The sequence below is a fragment of the Lissotriton helveticus genome, chromosome 1_1 (assembly GCF_964261635.1).
Source record: "Lissotriton helveticus chromosome 1_1, aLisHel1.1, whole genome shotgun sequence".
Lineage (NCBI taxonomy): Eukaryota > Metazoa > Chordata > Amphibia > Caudata > Salamandridae > Lissotriton > Lissotriton helveticus.
Genome location: NC_136057.1, coordinates 1,206,300,028 through 1,206,317,119, shown reverse-complemented (window position 1 = coordinate 1,206,317,119; position 17,092 = coordinate 1,206,300,028). Strand labels below are relative to the sequence as shown.

Here is a 17,092-nt window from a genome sequence, read left to right as displayed (position 1 = left end):
CCTGAAAGAACGACCCCCCATCCTGGCCTTCTTTACCTTAGGGCTCACCAATAACCCGGTGCCCGTCGACCTCAGCGATCTCCTTGGCGCATATCTGGTGATCAAGTCGTTCAGATAAAAACTCCAAATTGCCAAAGTGTTCCACTGCCAGGGCACCTGAACAAATGTTTAGCAATCAAAATACTGGCTTTAGCCAAAATTTGCATAGCTTCAAAAGATTTATGCAGATGCATAGAATATGAGTTAATATTCCAGATGCCGCATTGCATAACTGACAGAGCTCATGGAAGCCACTTTTTAATCTGACACACCAGTGAACTTTTAGTGTAATCAATCTAAATCTATAGGGCGTCCGCTGCCTTTTTTAAAAAAACTCAAGCCACTATGGTTGCTTCAAATATGACAAGGAGTTGGTAGAACTGGTAAGTGCAACTGTTAATTCACTCATGAAGATGTTCCACTGGGTGAAATGAGTAATTGATGAAGATATGTAAATTAGCGCAAATGTTGCTCTCTTGAGAGGCAATTTGGAAAAGCATATGATTTAAGAGAAATACCCACAAATTAGCAAACGTACTGTATTTTTCTCCAGTTCTTTTTATGTTAAAATATTTCCTTGTCAAGGGTAATGAGGACAAATTGAATATGCTGTGAATTGATCTGGAATGCCACAGACACAAAGCAGGCTCTTAAAATGGTATACATTTACTAAATATTATAAGAGCGATACAAATTAATCCAATCAGAACTCGCGTTCAAGCTTTTCCAGTACTGAAGATGAGCTGATGATGTCCACCTTGGTGTTGTGCAATTATTTCGAACATATCTGTCCATGCAATACATAGTGGCTTGTCCTAGAAACTGTGACAAAACAGTGCAGTGTAAGGCCGGAGAGCACATTCAATCTACCACCACCTCTCCCATAAGTTCATCTCTCTCTCTCCCTCTCCCTCTCCCTCTCTCTTTCCCTCTCTCTTTCCCTCTTTCCTCTCTCTCTCTTTCCTCTCTCTCTTTCCTCTCTCTCTCCCTCTCGCTCTCTCTTTCCCTCTCGCTCTCTCTTTCCCTCTCGCTCTCTCTTTCCCTCTCGCTCTCTCTTTCCCTCTTGCTCTCTCTTTCCCTCTCGCTCTCTCTTTCCCTCTCGCTCTCTTTCCTCTCTCTTTCCCTCTTTCCTTTCTCTTTCCCTCTTTCCTCTCTCTTTCCCTCTTTCCTCTCTCTTTCCCTCTTTCCTCTCTCTTTCCCTCTTTCCTCTCTCTTTCCCTCTTTCCTCTCTCTTTCCCTCTTTCCTCTCTCTTTCCCTCTTTCCTCTCTCTTTCCCTCTCGCTCTCTCTTTCCCTCTTTCCTCTCTCTTTCCCTCTCGCTCTCTCTATCCCTCTCGCTCTCTTTCGCTCTCCCTCTCTCTTTCCCTCTCTCTTTCCCTCTTTCCTCTCTCTTTCCCTCTCGCTCTCTCTTTCCCTCTCGCTCTCTCTTTCCCTCTCGCTCTTTCCTCTCTCTTTCCCTCTTTCCCTCTCTCTCTTTCCTCTCTCTTTCCCTCTTTCCTCTCTCGCTCTCTTTCCCTCTCGCTCTCTCTTTCCCTCTCGCTCTCTCTTTCCCTCTCGCTCTCTCTTTCCCTCTCGCTCTCTCTTTCCCTCTCGCTCTCTCTTTCCCTCTCGCTCTCTCTTTCCCTCTCGCTCTCTCTTTCCCTCTCGCTCTCTTTCCCTCTCGCTCTCTCTTTCCCTCTCGCTCTCTTTCCTTCTTTCCTCTCTCTTTCCCTCTCGCTCTCTTTCCTCTCCCTTTCCCTCTCGCTCTCTCTTTCCCTCTCGCTCTCTTTCCTTCTTTCCTCTCTCTTTCCCTCTCGCTCTCTTTCCTTCTTTCCTCTCTCTTTCCCTCTCGCTCTCTTTCCTTCTCTTCTCTCTCTTTCTTTTTCCCCTTTATTTCTGTATGTGGGCATCAGAAGTAACTTATTTTGACATTGAAATCTGAAAGAAAGTCTACTAACCCACAGGCATCATCAGTGTTAAGTTTAACTTTGAGAGGTTCTGCCCGCCTGTCAATTTTTCCCCAGAATATGGTGTTTTGTCTGGGCCAGAGGCTCCATATGTAATGATTTTTCAAAAATAATTCTGTAGGGAATGTGAGGCCCATTTCTGTTTCTCTCTCTTTCCCTCTTTCCTCTCTCTTTCCCTCTCGCTCTCTCTATCCCTCTCGCTCTCTTTCGCTCTCCCTCTCTCTTTCCCTCTCTCTTTCCCTCTTTCCTCTCTCTTTCCCTCTCGCTCTCTCTTTCCCTCTCGCTCTCTCTTTCCCTCTCGCTCTTTCCTCTCTCTTTCCCTCTTTCCCTCTCTCTCTTTCCTCTCTCTTTCCCTCTTTCCTCTCTCGCTCTCTTTCCCTCTCGCTCTCTCTTTCCCTCTCGCTCTCTCTTTCCCTCTCGCTCTCTCTTTCCCTCTCGCTCTCTCTTTCCCTCTCGCTCTCTCTTTCCCTCTCGCTCTCTCTTTCCCTCTCGCTCTCTCTTTCCCTCTCGCTCTCTTTCCCTCTCGCTCTCTTTCCCTCTCGCTCTCTCTTTCCCTCTCGCTCTCTTTCCTTCTTTCCTCTCTCTTTCCCTCTCGCTCTCTTTCCTCTCCCTTTCCCTCTCGCTCTCTCTTTCCCTCTCGCTCTCTTTCCTTCTTTCCTCTCTCTTTCCCTCTCGCTCTCTTTCCTTCTTTCCTCTCTCTTTCCCTCTCGCTCTCTTTCCTTCTCTTCTCTCTCTTTCTTTTTCCCCTTTATTTCTGTATGTGGGCATCAGAAGTAACTTATTTTGACATTGAAATCTGAAAGAAAGTCTACTAACCCACAGGCATCATCAGTGTTAAGTTTAACTTTGAGAGGTTCTGCCCGCCTGTCAATTTTTCCCCAGAATATGGTGTTTTGTCTGGGCCAGAGGCTCCATATGTAATGATTTTTCAAAAATAATTCTGTAGGGAATGTGAGGCCCATTTCTGTAGTTGGCAGCTATTTGGTCATGCAGATGTCTCTCTCTCTCCCTCTCTCCCTCTCTCCCTCTCTCCCTCTCTCCCTCTCTCCCTCTCTCCCTCTCTCCCTCTCTCCTTTCTCTTTCCCTCTCTCTCTCTTTCCTCTCTCTCTCTTTCCTCTCTCTTTCCCTCTCTCTCTTTCCCTCTCTCTCTCTTTCCTCTCTCTTTCCCTCTCTCTCTCTTTCCTCTCTCTTTCCCTCTCTCTCTCTTTCCTCTCTCTTTCCCTCTCTCTCTCTTTCCTCTCTTTCCCTCTCTCTCTCTTTCCTCTCTCTTTCCCTCTTTCCTCTCTCTTTCCCTCTCTCTCTTTCCTCTCTCTTTCCCTCTTTCCTCTCTTTCCCTCTCTCTCTTTCCTCTCTCTTTCCCTCTCTCTCTCTTTCCTCTCTCTTTCCCTCTCGCTCTCTCTTTCCTCTCTCTTTCCCTCTTTCCTCTCTTTCCCTCTTTCCTCTCTTTCCCTCTTTCCTCTCTCTTTCCCTCTTTCCTCTCTCTTTCCCCTTTTCCTCTCTCTTTCCCTCTTTCCTCTCTCTTTCCCTCTTTCCTCTCTCTTTCCCTCTTGCTCTCTCTTTCCCTCTTTCCTCTCTCTTTCCCTCTCGCTCTCTCTTTCCCTCTCTCTTTCCCTCTCGCTCTCTCTTTCCCTCTTTCCTCTCTCTTTCCCTCTCGCTCTCTCTTTCCCTCTTTCCTCTGTCTTTCCCTCTCGCTCTCTCTTTCCCTCTCTCTCTTTCCTCTCTCTTTCCCTCTCGCTCTCTCTTTCCCTCTCTCTCTTTCCTCTCTCTTTCCCTCTTTCCTCTCTCGCTCTCTCTTTCCCTCTCGCTCTCTCTTTCCCTCTCGCTCTCTTTCCTTCTTTCCTCTCTCTTTCCCTCTCGCTCTCTTTCCTTCTTTCCTCTCTCTTTCCCTCTCGCTCTCTCTTTCCCTCTTTCCTCTCTCTTTCCCTCTCGCTCTCTCTTTCCCTCTTTCCTCTCTCTTTCCCTCTCGCTCTCTCTTTCCCTCTCTCTCTTTCCTCTCTCTTTCCCTCTCCCTCTCTCTTTCCCTCTCTCTCTTTCCTCTCTCTTTCCCTCTTTCCTCTCTCGCTCTCTCTTTCCCTCTCGCTCTCTCTTTCCCTCTCGCTCTCTTTCCTTCTTTCCTCTCTCTTTCCCTCTCGCTCTCTTTCCTTCTTTCCTCTCTCTTTCCCTCTCGCTCTCTCTTTCCCTCTCGCTCTCTTTCCTTCTTTCCTCTCTCTTTCCTTCTTTCCTCTCTCTTTCCCTTTCGCTCCCTTTCCTTCTTTCCTCTCTCTTTCCCTCTCGCTCTTTCCTTCTTTCCTCTCTCTTTCCCTCTCGCTCTCTTTCCTTCTTTCCTCTCTCTTTCCCTCTCGCTCTCTTTCCTTCTTTCCTCTCTCTTTCCCTCTCGCTCTCTTTCCCTCTCGCTCTCTCTTTCCCTCTTTCCTCTCTCTTTCCCTCTCGCTCTCTTTCCTTCTTTCCTCTCTCTTTCCCGCTCGCTCTCTTTCCTTCTTTCCTCTCTCTTTCCCTCTCGCTCTCTTTCCTTCTTTCCTCTCTCTTTCCCTCTCGCTCTCTCTTTCCCTCTCGCTCTTTCCTCTCTCTTTCCCTCTTGCTCTCTCTTTCCCTCTCTCTCTTTCCTCTCTCTTTCCCTCTTTCCTCTCTCGCTCTCTCTTTCCCTCTCGCTCTCTTTCCCTCTCGCTCTCTTTCCCTCTCGCTCTCTTTCCCTCTCGCTCTCTTTCCCTCTCGCTCTCTTTCCCTCTCGCTCTCTTTCCCTCTCGCTCTCTTTCCTTCTTTCCTCTCTCTTTCCCTCTCGCTCTCTTTCCTTCTTTCCTCTCTCTTTCCCTCTCGCTCTCTTTCCTTCTTTCCTTCTTTCCTCTCTCTTTCCATCTCGCTCTCTTTCCTTCTTTCCTCTCTCTTTCCCTCTCGCTCTCTTTCCTTCTTTCCTCTCTCTTTCCCTCTCGCTCTCTTTCCTTCTTTCCTCTCTCTTTCCCTCTCGCTCTCTCTTTCCCTCTCGCTCTCTTTCCTTCTTTCCTCTCTCTTTCCCTCTCGCTCTCTCTTTCCCTCTTTCCTCTCTCTTTCCCTCTCGCTCTCTTTCCTCTCTCTTTCCCTCTCTCTCTCTTTCCTCTCTCTTTCCCTCTCTCTCTCTTTCCTCTCTCTTTCCCTCTCTCTCTCTTTCCCTCTCTCTTTCCCTCTTTCTCTCTTTCCTCTCTCTTTCCCTCTTTCCTCTCTCTTTCCCTCTCTCTTTCCTCTCTCTTTCCCTCTTTCCTCTCTCTTTCCCTCTCTCTCTTTCCTCTCTCTTTCCCTCTCTCTCTCTTTCCTCTCTCTTTCCCTCTCGCTCTCTCTTTCCTCTGTCTTTCCCTCTTTCCTCTCTCTTTCCCTCTTTCCTCTCTCTTTCCCTTTTTCCTCTCTTTCCCTCTTTCCTCTCTTTCCCTCTTTCCTCTCTCTTTCCCTCTCGCTCTCTCTTTCCCTCTTTCCTCTCTTTCCCTCTCGCTCTCTCTTTCCCTCTCTCTTTCCCTCTCGCTCTCTCTTTCCCTCTTTCCTCTCTCTTTCCCTCTCGCTCTCTCTTTCCCTCTTTCCTCTCTCTTTCCCTCTCGCTCTCTCTTTCCCTCTCTCTTTCCTCTCTCTTTCCCTCTTTCCTCTCTCGCTCTCTCTTTCCCTCTCGCTCTCTCTTTCCCTCTCGCTCTCTCTTTCCCTCTCGCTCTCTTTCCCTCTCGCTCTCTTTCCTTCTTTCCTCTCTCTTTCCCTCTCGCTCTCTCTTTCCCTCTCGCTCTCTTTCCTTCTTTCCTCTCTCTTTCCCGCTCGCTCTCTTTCCTTCTTTCCTCTCTCTTTCCCGCTCGCTCTCTTTCCTTCTTTCCTCTCTCTTTCCCTCTCGCTCTCTTTCCTTCTTTCCTCTCTCTTTCCCTCTCGCTCTCTTTCCTTCTTTCCTCTCTCTTTCCCTCTCGCTCTCTTTCCTTCTTTCCTCTCTCTTTCCCTCTCGCTCTCTTTCCTTCTTTCCTCTCTCTTTCCCTCTCGCTCTCTTTCCTTCTTTCCTCTCTCTTTCCCGCTCGCTCTCTTTCCTTCTTTCCTCTCTCTTTCCCTCTCGCTCTCTTTCCTTCTTTCCTCTCTCTTTCCCTCTCGCTCTCTTTCCTTCTCTTCTCTCTCTTTCTTTTTCCCCTTTATTTCTGTATGTGGGCATCAGAAGTAACTTATTTTGACATTGAAATCTGAAAGAAAGTCTACTAACCCACAGGCATCATCAGTGTTAAGTTTAACTTTGCCCGCCTGTCAATTTTTCACCAGAATATGGTGTTTTGTCTGGGCCAGAGGCTCCATATGTAATGATTTTTCAAAAATAATTCTGTAGGGAATGTGAGGCCCATTTCTGTAGTTGGCAGCTACTTGGTCATGCAGATGTTATGTAAGGACTCAGGAAAGCTGCGGTTGTGGACCAAACAGGAAAAAAGTCAAAGGGCATCAGCCCTCCTTCAGATTGGGCTTCAAAATGCACATTTTTCATTAGAGCTTTGTCGGCTTCTAATAGAACTTCTTTTATTGTAAAGTGCTTTACTATGGCTCAGAATTAGTGTAATCTTCAAACTGTACAGATAGCAAAAGAAGTGCAACCAGAAAGCTAAGCCATTAAGATAAAATCCTATTGAAATACCTCTCTTATATTTAGAGAGGGAGGCAACGTGATTCATGAAGGAGGTTGTTATCAGCATAAGTACATTAGCTCAGTTATAAACATTGAACAGCCTCATTACAGAAAGGCTGCCTGCGAACAAGATAATTTCAGTATTATTCTGCAATATTTATTAAGAAGACTGGCAATGTAAAGTGGTCTGCAAGATGTGTAACTCATTGGAAACCTACAACCCGCAAATTGTCTGCTGCTCGACATGTCTGCAATTCTCTGATATGGTCACCTTCTCGGAGGGTACATGCTGCTGCTGTACAAAAACAATGGGAACATGCAACCAACTATTTCGAGGAAGTGATTTTTTTCCAGAGCGAGGAATCAGAAAGATTAAAACAATGACGTGCAAGAAAATGTTGCTGTGTTAAATGAACAAAACTTTTCTTGAATTGGACTGATGCATATGCGCTAGTACACCCACATTGCCTTGAAAGTTGAGGGACGGTGATGGTGGAAAAAAGTTGTCTATAACTTTGTGACTTTCCTAAGGATGACATTTAATTTAACATGGGAAAACATTCTAGTGATATACGAGGTTCTATTTTTATTACGGTTATTTTGACAGCACAGTAAACAGTTTTAAGCACCTCAGTATTACAGAAGTTTGTTTGTTTTTGGCCTGATGTGGGCCAGTATGAAGAATGATAAATACAATTGGAATTTCAGTTTTGAGTTTGGCCTACATTTAAGCTGTCTAACTACCCATATATAACCTGTTACAGAATGATAAGTTGGACTATTTTAAAATCTAATGAGTAAACTTTGAATCTATCGCAATGTTTACATTTTAATTAAATTGTATGCAAGTTTTATTGATTTGCCTGTGTAAATGTGTAGCTCTAAAATGGGTAGGTGGAAATATTTGTCCGCCTAAGACGCCTGCAGTTCCTCTGGATGCTTTCCATTCCTTTTCTTTATAGTTTCTTTATAGTTCTTTTTTGCGATCACAGAAGGGTACCAACCAAATCAATCACAGCCCTGCATGGCCTTACCCTCTCTAAAAAAAAAAAATCCCAGTAACAATATGTTGTGTTGTTTCTTATTTATGAATTTTGGTTTGCCTACAGCTATGGCCATAATACATACGAATGTTGCAGAAAAAAACACTATGCGTTTTGGAAAGTGGTGGTTTTCTTATAAAAAATATTTATTATGGAACTGAAAATAAGTCAAGAAAATTCTCAACTGGAAAACAGATACTAATAACTGAGAAACGACAGCTGATTGACATGCATTTCAAAATAGCAAGATGAGCAAACTCCAGTTGAAACTTAAGAGAGTAGAAAAGTGCAGTCCGACTTGGGGAACGTTATTAATATAAATTGAAGATCAATCTCACATAGTGTCTCTGACTATAGAATTGCAGGACCATTCCTGAGAAAAGAAATTTGAGATGACTATATAGAGGTGATGAAGGTCTTCAAAGATAGGAGTACTAACAAGCGTGTAGGTAAAACATTTCATATTGTCTGCTGTAAAACTAGTGTAATGTGAATCGGGAGGTAAGTGAGGGAATGAATCCGTATTTGCAAAGATAAGACTTAAAGGAGAAGAATTATCTCAGTTGTTTGAAGGGGCTATACAATTGTTTGACTGTTTTCCTTTGAAAAGATCAGGCAAAAAATATGTGAATGCAGAAAGCATACCATGTCTCGAATCAAATTCATGTGCCATTTGAGGTTTTCCTTAAAAGTAACTTGTCAATACTCATTATTAAGATGAGTGTCCCTTTGTTCAGGGGGGAGAGAGACTCAAATGTAATGGGCAACTTGTACATCTGTTTTGACAATTGTACACCTATCCCCTTTGTCCCCCTTTGTTATCGATATTTAGCCTGTCTCGGTGGATCAGAAAGACCCTGCCATGGCAACGGGTTCTGTAAAGGAGATGGCACAAGAAGTGGTGATGGATCCTGCAGTTGTAAAGTGGAATATACTGGACCGTTTTGTTTAGAATGTGCAGATGGATACTACAGCACGGAAAAGAACGACACCCATGCCTTTTGTACAGGTGACAACTTATATTTCTAATGTTATGCATATCATACAAAAAATGTATTTGTGATATAACACTGCAAAATGTGTAACTAAATGAGGCCCATATTCCTGAAAGCAGAGTTTAGTACACAGAGTACTCTGTCGCAAATGGAACAAAGTAGCCTACCTACCAAACTCTTGGTCGGCGTGCCTCATTTAGAGAGGGGCACACTGTAAGATTTCCTTTGGCGGAGCCTCCTTTGGCTACATCAATGCACAGCTTTCTTGAACACCCCAACAGAGTAGAGTCCATCAGAGGAAGGGCATTTCACCAACCACCCGATTTAGGGTAGACAGAAAAAACAATGAAACCGTTGCCCTCGGAAAAAACCTATAAGGTTTCGTGGGTCATTAGTTTTTTGTTGTTCAGTAAAAAACTTTGAGCGTTCTTTCCCGTTAAAAAAAAAAAAAAAAAGTTCAACGTTTGCTAAATGGCCACCTACAAAATCTTTTGTACTTTAAAGGGAACTGCTGTGACAGGGCTGTTCCTTTCAAAGAACAGATAGGACTGCAGGACTGATTGTCATCTCAAAATTTGATGGACGAAGTACCATTGGAATCGCAAACGTTGTGTCCATTACAATCTTGAAGGACTGTACTCCATCCTTAAAACTTAAAATCGGGCCCTAAATTTCCATTAAGGAAAACTGAGGCCATAAAAACTTCTGTTTTGTGATTTGTAGTGTGGGGTGTTACTGGTTTTTTTATAGTGTTAAACCATGTTGGGTGTTTGTTTTTTAGTTTCCTGACATTTCTAAGTTATAAGCACTTTGAAGTGAAACCTAAGAAGAAAATGTTTGGTTTGGGAATTTACTATTGTGACAGTAACTTTCAGACAAAGAAAAAAAAACGGAACCCCCCCTCCCTGGTGGTGGTGTAACATCGAAAGTATGTGTGTAAACTCAGGTTTGAGCAGTAAAAATGGGCAGGACCTTTCCCACCGATATTGGGCCTTTCTTAACAAATTGAGACACTAAAAACGGGTTTGAGGTTCGTTAGTCTAAAACTGAAAGAAGTGCATAGCTCTGACAGAAGGGGAACATACAGCCGAGGGAAGACCCTGGGACAGGAATGTAATTAACGGGCCCCATTTGAATTCAAAGTTTTTGTATTCATCCCTGAAGATGTCCGCCATCCGTTCCATGGTGAGGATGCTCCAGTGACGCGAGTGCCAGAGCGATATCGGAGGGGCCTCCTTCTTTTTCCAGGCTGCTGCTATAGTGATTTTGGCCGTTCCAAGGCATGTCCCCAGGATGACTTTGTCAGCCCGCTTCTGGTGCTCAAGATCAGGGTCTCTGACTCCCAGGAGCACCCCCTCTACAGAGGTTGAATGGGGTAACCCAGCATATATTTAATATGTGATAGAATCTCGTCCCAAAAGATTCGTATTACAGGGTAATCCCACCAAATGTAGCGTAAATCCCCAAAGAGGTTGCATCCACGCCAGCATTACTCGGAAGTGTCTGGGAATACATTTTTGAGCTTGGAGGGGTATAAATACCAATCAAACAGGGTCTTGTAATGGGCTTCCCTCAAGGACACTGAATGATTGTTTGGATAGGTCTGCCCATATATGACACCAGTCCTGTTTTTCAATGTCTCTCCCTACTGCCTGTTCCCAAAATGATTGATAGCGTACCTGTGGCGAACTAATTGTTTATATTAGAATTGAGTAGAGTGTGGAGATCGCCCCTTTAACTGAGCCTGCCCTCCGTATCCATTGTTCTAGCTGTGTACGCTCTCTGGTGGCTGCTTCTCTCATCTGTGGTTGGGAAATCCAGTTTTTGAGTTGGAGATAGTGATGGTGCTCGCTATTCGGAACCTGAAATTCCAGCTGGCAGCTCGCAAAAGTTAGTATCTCAAAATTGTGGAATAGGTCGGAGACCCTCAAGCATCCTCCCTCCCGCTACCCGTCAAATGGGCATTCCGGCATTGCAAGGGGAAAATCTGGGTTAAAGTGAATGGGAGTGTATGGGGAGCGGAAGGTAGTCCATCTCTCATCCTTCGTGACCTCATCCCAGACCTTAAGAGTAGTGCGTGTCGGGGTGCTGATGTAAGCGTTGGCCGGCCTGTCCTTTTTCAGTTTCCAGAGCACATTCCATATCGTCCTTCCCACTATAGCCCTATCCAGTGTTTGTCGGATTCTCGCATGGACCACTCCAGCATCACTCTTAGTTGTGCCGCTTTGTAATGAAGTGCAAAGGCTGGCAGAACAACACCCCCCCTCCTTCTTGGATCATCGTAAGACATGGCATGTAAGCCTTGCCCTGCCCCCTGCCAGATACATTTAGTGGTGAGGGAGCGAAGCCTTGGTAATAATTCAAGGTCTAAGTCGACTGGGAGTGCCTGTAATAGATAGAGCAGCTTGGGGAGCAGTGTCATTTTAATTGGCATTTATCCGCCCGAGCCAGGAAATGAATAACTGCTTCCATCGTTTAAGCTATTGCTGGACCTGCGATAGTAAAGTGGGATAGTTTGCTTTATACAGGTCAGCGATATTTGGTGTAAGTTGAATGCCTAAGTATTGCAGGGAACGTTTGGCCCATTGGAGGGGGTTTGCTCTCGGAGTTGCTGAGTCTCCCTTTCAGAGACTGTAAGATTGAGGATGTATGATTTTGACAGATTGACCTTAAACCCCGCCACCCCTTCGAATGTACCCAATTCTCTCTGTAGTGCCCGAAGCGAGGGACCAGGGTCCATGAGTGTCCTCATTATATCCTCTGCGAAGAGCGAGGCCTTGTGTTCTGTACCCCCAAAGTGGATGCCCGTAATCTCTGGGTTCGTTCTAAAGCGGGTAGCCAAGGGTTCAATGCTGAGAGCAAATAAGAGTGGGGAAAGTGGGCATCCCTGCCTCGTGCCCGTGCTTAACCCAAATGGGAGGGACGAAACGCCATTGACCTTGACTCTAGAGTGCGGATGTCTATAGTTAGCCCCCACCATATTAAGGAATTGATCCTCCAAGCCGAGCTTTTGCATGGTAAGGAAGAGGAACGACTAATCCACCCTGTCGAAGACTTTCCCTGTGTCCAAAGTTGAGAAACACCAGGAACAGACTAACAGATAAGCCACCTTGCCATGTAGGTCAAAATGGCGGGATTCAGAAGGGCACCAAGAGTTGAAGGAAGTGGCTCATTACCACAATGCTGAGAAAGCAGGAAATGAACCAGAGGACTGATTACACCTCTACTATCAAAAAATCATTGTGGAACCATGATGTCAGTACTGTGCCCTTAGCCTCCAGCTATTGGAGACTGATGTTGCACTACAGATTTCTCAAGAAAGCTCAGCATCTAAAGTAGTTTGAGGCGGTGTATAGTTATCTATTAAGGCCGGGGACACCAGTAAGGAGAGGAATAAAATGTAGATTGTTTGGTCCCTTTGAACATCATTTAAACTTTACCACCCCAATGATTAGACTACCAAAGTGGCAGAGGCAACATCTTTACTATACCGTGATTCAAATTTAAAGGTGCCTGCCATTATTGTGCACATACATTATCGAACCCACTCATGCATTTATGGTGGAATCCAGTTGATGGGGATCTAGTGGTAGGTCTGATGTGCCATAAAGTTATGGCATGACTGGGGTCACTAATGATTACTGGAAGTAGACTCAGAAAGTGGTGATCTGTTTCCAGCAATCACATACATTTCACCTACATCCTCGGAGGGTGTGTTTTGCATTTTTGGGATATATAAAACCTTTTTGGCATGAGACTGCTGTGGCTTCAATGACTGCGCCTGACAGAAACACCACTCTCAAGTGAGCAGCTCCTCCAATGCTTTAGCCGTGGCACCAGTTCTGCTTGAAGGGTGTACCCAATAGTGGAGGTTACTGTACTCTACCTGGAGCACAGGTGGAAAAATGGAACTTCGGTTAATTTTAACCTTGAATCCTGTTACTGTCCACATTCTAAATGTCTTTCTTAGCCTTTATTGCCTTCAGATATATGATAATTTCCTATTTTCATGACCATGCCAATTGAGCTGGCTTCCTGTATTGGCAGCAATGATTATAACAACTCCCTTAGTAACAACTTATCAAGACTTCTAGTACCATTTTGTTCTTCTTAAGAATGTTTCTTCAAGATTGTGGTACTGCGCTTCTTTTTATTATGATTTAACATTAAAGATTATATTTTGTAGGTATTTCGTATTTTTTGATCTAGCACTACTAAGCCCATGCAAAGCTGATCTTGCACTGTATTGTGGTCTAATTTTTAGAAAATCTCAATGTATGTTAGCAGAGTACAAAAAAGACCAGGGAAAGTCATTCAAAACAAGTGAAATGTTTATAAAAAAAGCTCACAGGTTACTTTTAAATGCAGATGCTTAAACTGTAGGACAATAACCCAGTATGTATCACATTGAGACTCAAGGTGGGTGTAATTAAATCAGTGGATTTCTGTTGAACATAATCAAAGGCGAAGTCTAGGTAGTGTTACGAGTGAAAGCAGGAAAAAAGCTAGAACAGTCCTGCTTAATAAGTGCTTTCTAATCCTGGTATTCCAGATTGGTAGGGAGGGGTCAAGTCTAATGTCAGTTGGATGGGCATCCGTTGTGTATTCCCTGAGAAGTAGCATTTAGTAGTGGAAGAGTTTTTGAAGTATGTTGTTTTGAGAAGGAATGTGTATTTCCTTCTTGGTGTCCTGTTATTACCAAAAGTCCCAGTTTATGTTTGGGGTAAGGGAACAATTATGGTTTAGCGCCTTGTATGTGATAAATGCAGTCATGCTTCATGACTGAGGGTAGGTGTGATTCTGTGTCCTACTGGTGATGAACAGGGCTTCAAAGTGGAATATGCTTGGAAGAGGGGTAGGGTAAGGTTCAACAAGCCATTTAGTGTCCTTGTAGGACATTAAATGGAAAAGATACAATGGTCGAAAAGAAGTCACCTGTTTTGCTGCATTGAGTTTTACAGTAGAAGTATGACTTGAACCAGATCAGTACAGTGCCTTCAGTTCACATTCTTTTGTGAAGCTTGTGGATGAGGGTGTCCTGATCAGTGGCAGAAGCAAAATGTCCAGTGTGTGTTTGAAGTGTAAATAATCCAACAAACTGTACGGCTATATTCGCTAAATTAATGGAATCAAAAGGAAATGTAATTAATATTCCAACAAGGTACATATAGTACTGTGTTGTTAGGTAATTTCAACTAAAGTAAAGAACAGTTAGCTTAAATAAAGAGTTCTGGGAGAATGACCAGCCAGGTGAACATATTCTAAGTTACAGAGTTCACAAAGAGTGTTAAGATAATGTAAAGTTGGTTAACTTTAGTGGTGGTTATTGCATCCATGTTTTCCTTATCGACTAAAGAAAGTTGTGATTTGAGGAGGTAAAGGCAATATGAACAAGATATGCTTTAAATTGACATCAACAGCAGTCTGGGAGAAGAGACACTGAAATACACAAATCTCGTCTGAAGAAACCGTGTCCATGGAGGTTTGCTTTCTTTTGTTCATCAGAAACTGAGCACTTACCAAGTGGATTTTTTTTAATGCAATTGAATTTAAACTGTTGTGAAATTCTGTTGTATGATTTTTATCAAGCTTGTTGTTTTTTAATTTATGCGTAAACAGCTTGCCATCAGGCTTGCAAAACATGCACAGGAGCAACAAACAATGACTGCCAGATTTGTAAAGAGGGATGGACAAAGAGTAATGAGGAAGCATGCGTAGGTGAGCATACTTTCGTACATGATTTAAAATGTTTACTGCAATGAATGTACTTTTCCATAGTTTTTTAAAAAAATTTTTTAAAACCTTTATTGAGAGACACGTATCAATACAAGCGCTGGCCTACAACCACAAGGGCCGGCCGCAAAATCAGGAGAGCCAAAAAAGAGCAACAGCAATGTGTACGGTAAAATGAATACAGTATAGACGTGGAATAAAGTCGCTACACAGCAAGCGCCAGGATAAGAAAGGTTTCATTTTATGATTTATAGAGGAGGCAGCAGCCATATCTACCAGGGTGTCATGCTACATATACAGAAAAGGAGGGGGGGGACGGGAGGGATACAGCCCCCCACGCAATCAAATAATCACAGTAGGGCGAGGCCCAAAGACATCCAAAGCCCAACAAAGGGTTCAAAAAGAAAGGACAAATCATAGTAAACAATTGAATGGGACTCCACATAGACAGCCCACCCGCCCCGAAAAGGAGAAAGTGCAGACACTTGCGAAACGAAGGAGAAGAAAAAACAAAGGGACATAGCCCACCCCCTGGAAAGGTAGCAAAAAGGGACCATAGAATAAAACAAACTAAAATAACAAACACCCCCCCACCCTACATCACCGTAATGGCTATGGCCTACCCCACTAAACAGCGTGTCTGTCGCCCAGAGTCACCCGAAATATAGAAGAAAGAGAATAATAACGAAGAAAGAAAAAGGAGAAAGAAAGAGAAAGAGAGGAAAAGGAAGAGAGAGAGAGGAGAGGAGCCGGCGATCGAAATACAGAACACCTCCCCACCCGCAACAAAGGATCAATAATCGAGGTCAAAAGAGGATACTGAGAAAAGCCTACACAGAGGATGGAGACAGGAACTGTCCAAATAATGAGGCCCGGAGATGCCATTAACAAAACGAAAGTCCCGCAGGCACCCAGGCACGATCACCCCTGTCCACTTCTACGAAGAGCAGAGCTGCCAGACCCCGGCACGGCCAAGAAACAGTATGATACAGTGGGCCCATACCTTTTCCATAGTTAAGCTAAAATATTTTTCAACATTTTATATATTTTGCCTTATTTTCTTTGTCTGTTCGGCAACTGATGTGCTCATCTAAGATAATGAAGTAGTCCAGGGAATTAGGTTATGTTCTAGGGATTTGTTTGTAGAGGGCACTTATACCGTTAGATTATTGTTGTCACAATAAAACCTCAAACAAATTGCTAGACAGTAATATTGGGAAAGGGCCATGTTTTCAGGACCATGCAGAATCTTAGATGATATACCTGTTGTTGGAGGGCTACATACACAAACCAGCATTGACAAAGCCAATAGGTACCTACTATATAATTCCTATATTTCCACATTACTGTTTCTCTTACGCATAGAAAACCGTGTCAGAGAGCATTTCTTTTATACACACAGACAAACACTACATTGTGGTGGTGGATGCAGTAATGATGATAGTAGGGTTGATGATAGTAACAGTAGTAGTGGTTGCAATGGTCCTACTAGTAGTAGTGGTGATAGTTCTAGTTATATCGGTGGTGTTAGTAGTGAAGATGGTGATGTTGAAGAGAGTAGTTGTGATAGTGATTGCAGAGGTATCAGTGATGGTAATGTAGAAATTATTTTAACATTAGAATGTTGAGTGCTCCATTGAAGGCAGTGGAGTAGCTCCGGGCTTCTAATGGCCGGTAATATCCTGGAGCTCCAACATGTTTGTTTTTTACAGCAACAGCTGTGAACTAAAGTCTAACATAGCCAGAGGAGATTTCAACCCCCCTCTGGCTTCCTGAGGCCTTTGTTTTACTAATTAGAACATTCTGCCCTGATGGGACAGAATGTTCTAATTGCCTAATGGCCTGCAGTAGCTGGACTATACTGGCATTAAAGGCCCTCTCCGCTATTAAAGGCCCTCGACTTTGGTTTGGGGCTTAAACGCTGGAGCGGACCTTTATTAGCCGGTATAGCTCGCTATGGCGGGCTATAAGGTAATAGTAGAAAGTGATAGTGGTAATGACAGTGGTAGTAATTTTGGTGGTTGTGGTGGTAATGATAGTGAGGATAAGACTAATGGTAGTAATAGTGGTGATGCTGGTGTTGGTGGTGTATTACTGTGCATATAATAGTGATATTGGTGATTGTGGTACTGGTACTATTGGTGAGTGGGGTGATGGTGGGGATAGTGGCGGTGATGGTGGTTGTTGAGGTGCTATAGTACAGGATGGAGCGTAGCGACTAAAGCACAAGACCAGAAAAGCGGTAGGTAGTGTGAAGATGAAAAGGTGCAGTGAGAGTGGGAATACACAGAAGGAGGTGCTGCAGGACTGGAATGAGTTGCATTGGAATGCAGTGCTGGAATTAGGTTCTTTGAGGACTGTGTGCAGGTTCTCATTCTAACGTTATCACAAGGGTGATGCTGCCAGAGTGATCAGCTCTGGTTTCACTTCCAGTCAAATCTCGGGATCCTACCCCAGAAGTTACAAAACATAATGGGGGAGGGTGTCAAAATAAATGCAGCATCATCTCTGCTTTTAAAGCAGATGCGTGCAGTGCAGAACATAGACACCAGCAACTACAATAACTGCAATAAGCAGGATCTTCTTTCACAAAGAACACCAACAAAAAAGAGTAGATGGGGCGTTTTAGGCAATGAAAGGTCACCAGTCAGAATCCAATTTGATCTTATTTAAAATGTAATTCATTACCACTATCTTCAAAGATAGTGTATGAAAATAAATGGACTGTCTGTTCATA

General features: G+C 43.8%; 1 protein-coding gene across 1 annotated transcript in view; it reads left to right on the top strand.

The window, feature by feature from the left end:
* CRELD2 (CRELD disulfide isomerase 2) overlaps window positions 1-17,092 on the top strand; it is a 110,830-nt gene that overhangs the window by 11,380 nt on the left and 82,358 nt on the right. The window contains exons 5-6 of the mRNA XM_078679589.1: window positions 8,460-8,636; window positions 14,242-14,340. Coding sequence (XP_078535715.1) covers window positions 8,460-8,636; window positions 14,242-14,340 — 276 coding nt within the window. The remainder of the gene's footprint in view (window positions 1-8,459; window positions 8,637-14,241; window positions 14,341-17,092) is intronic.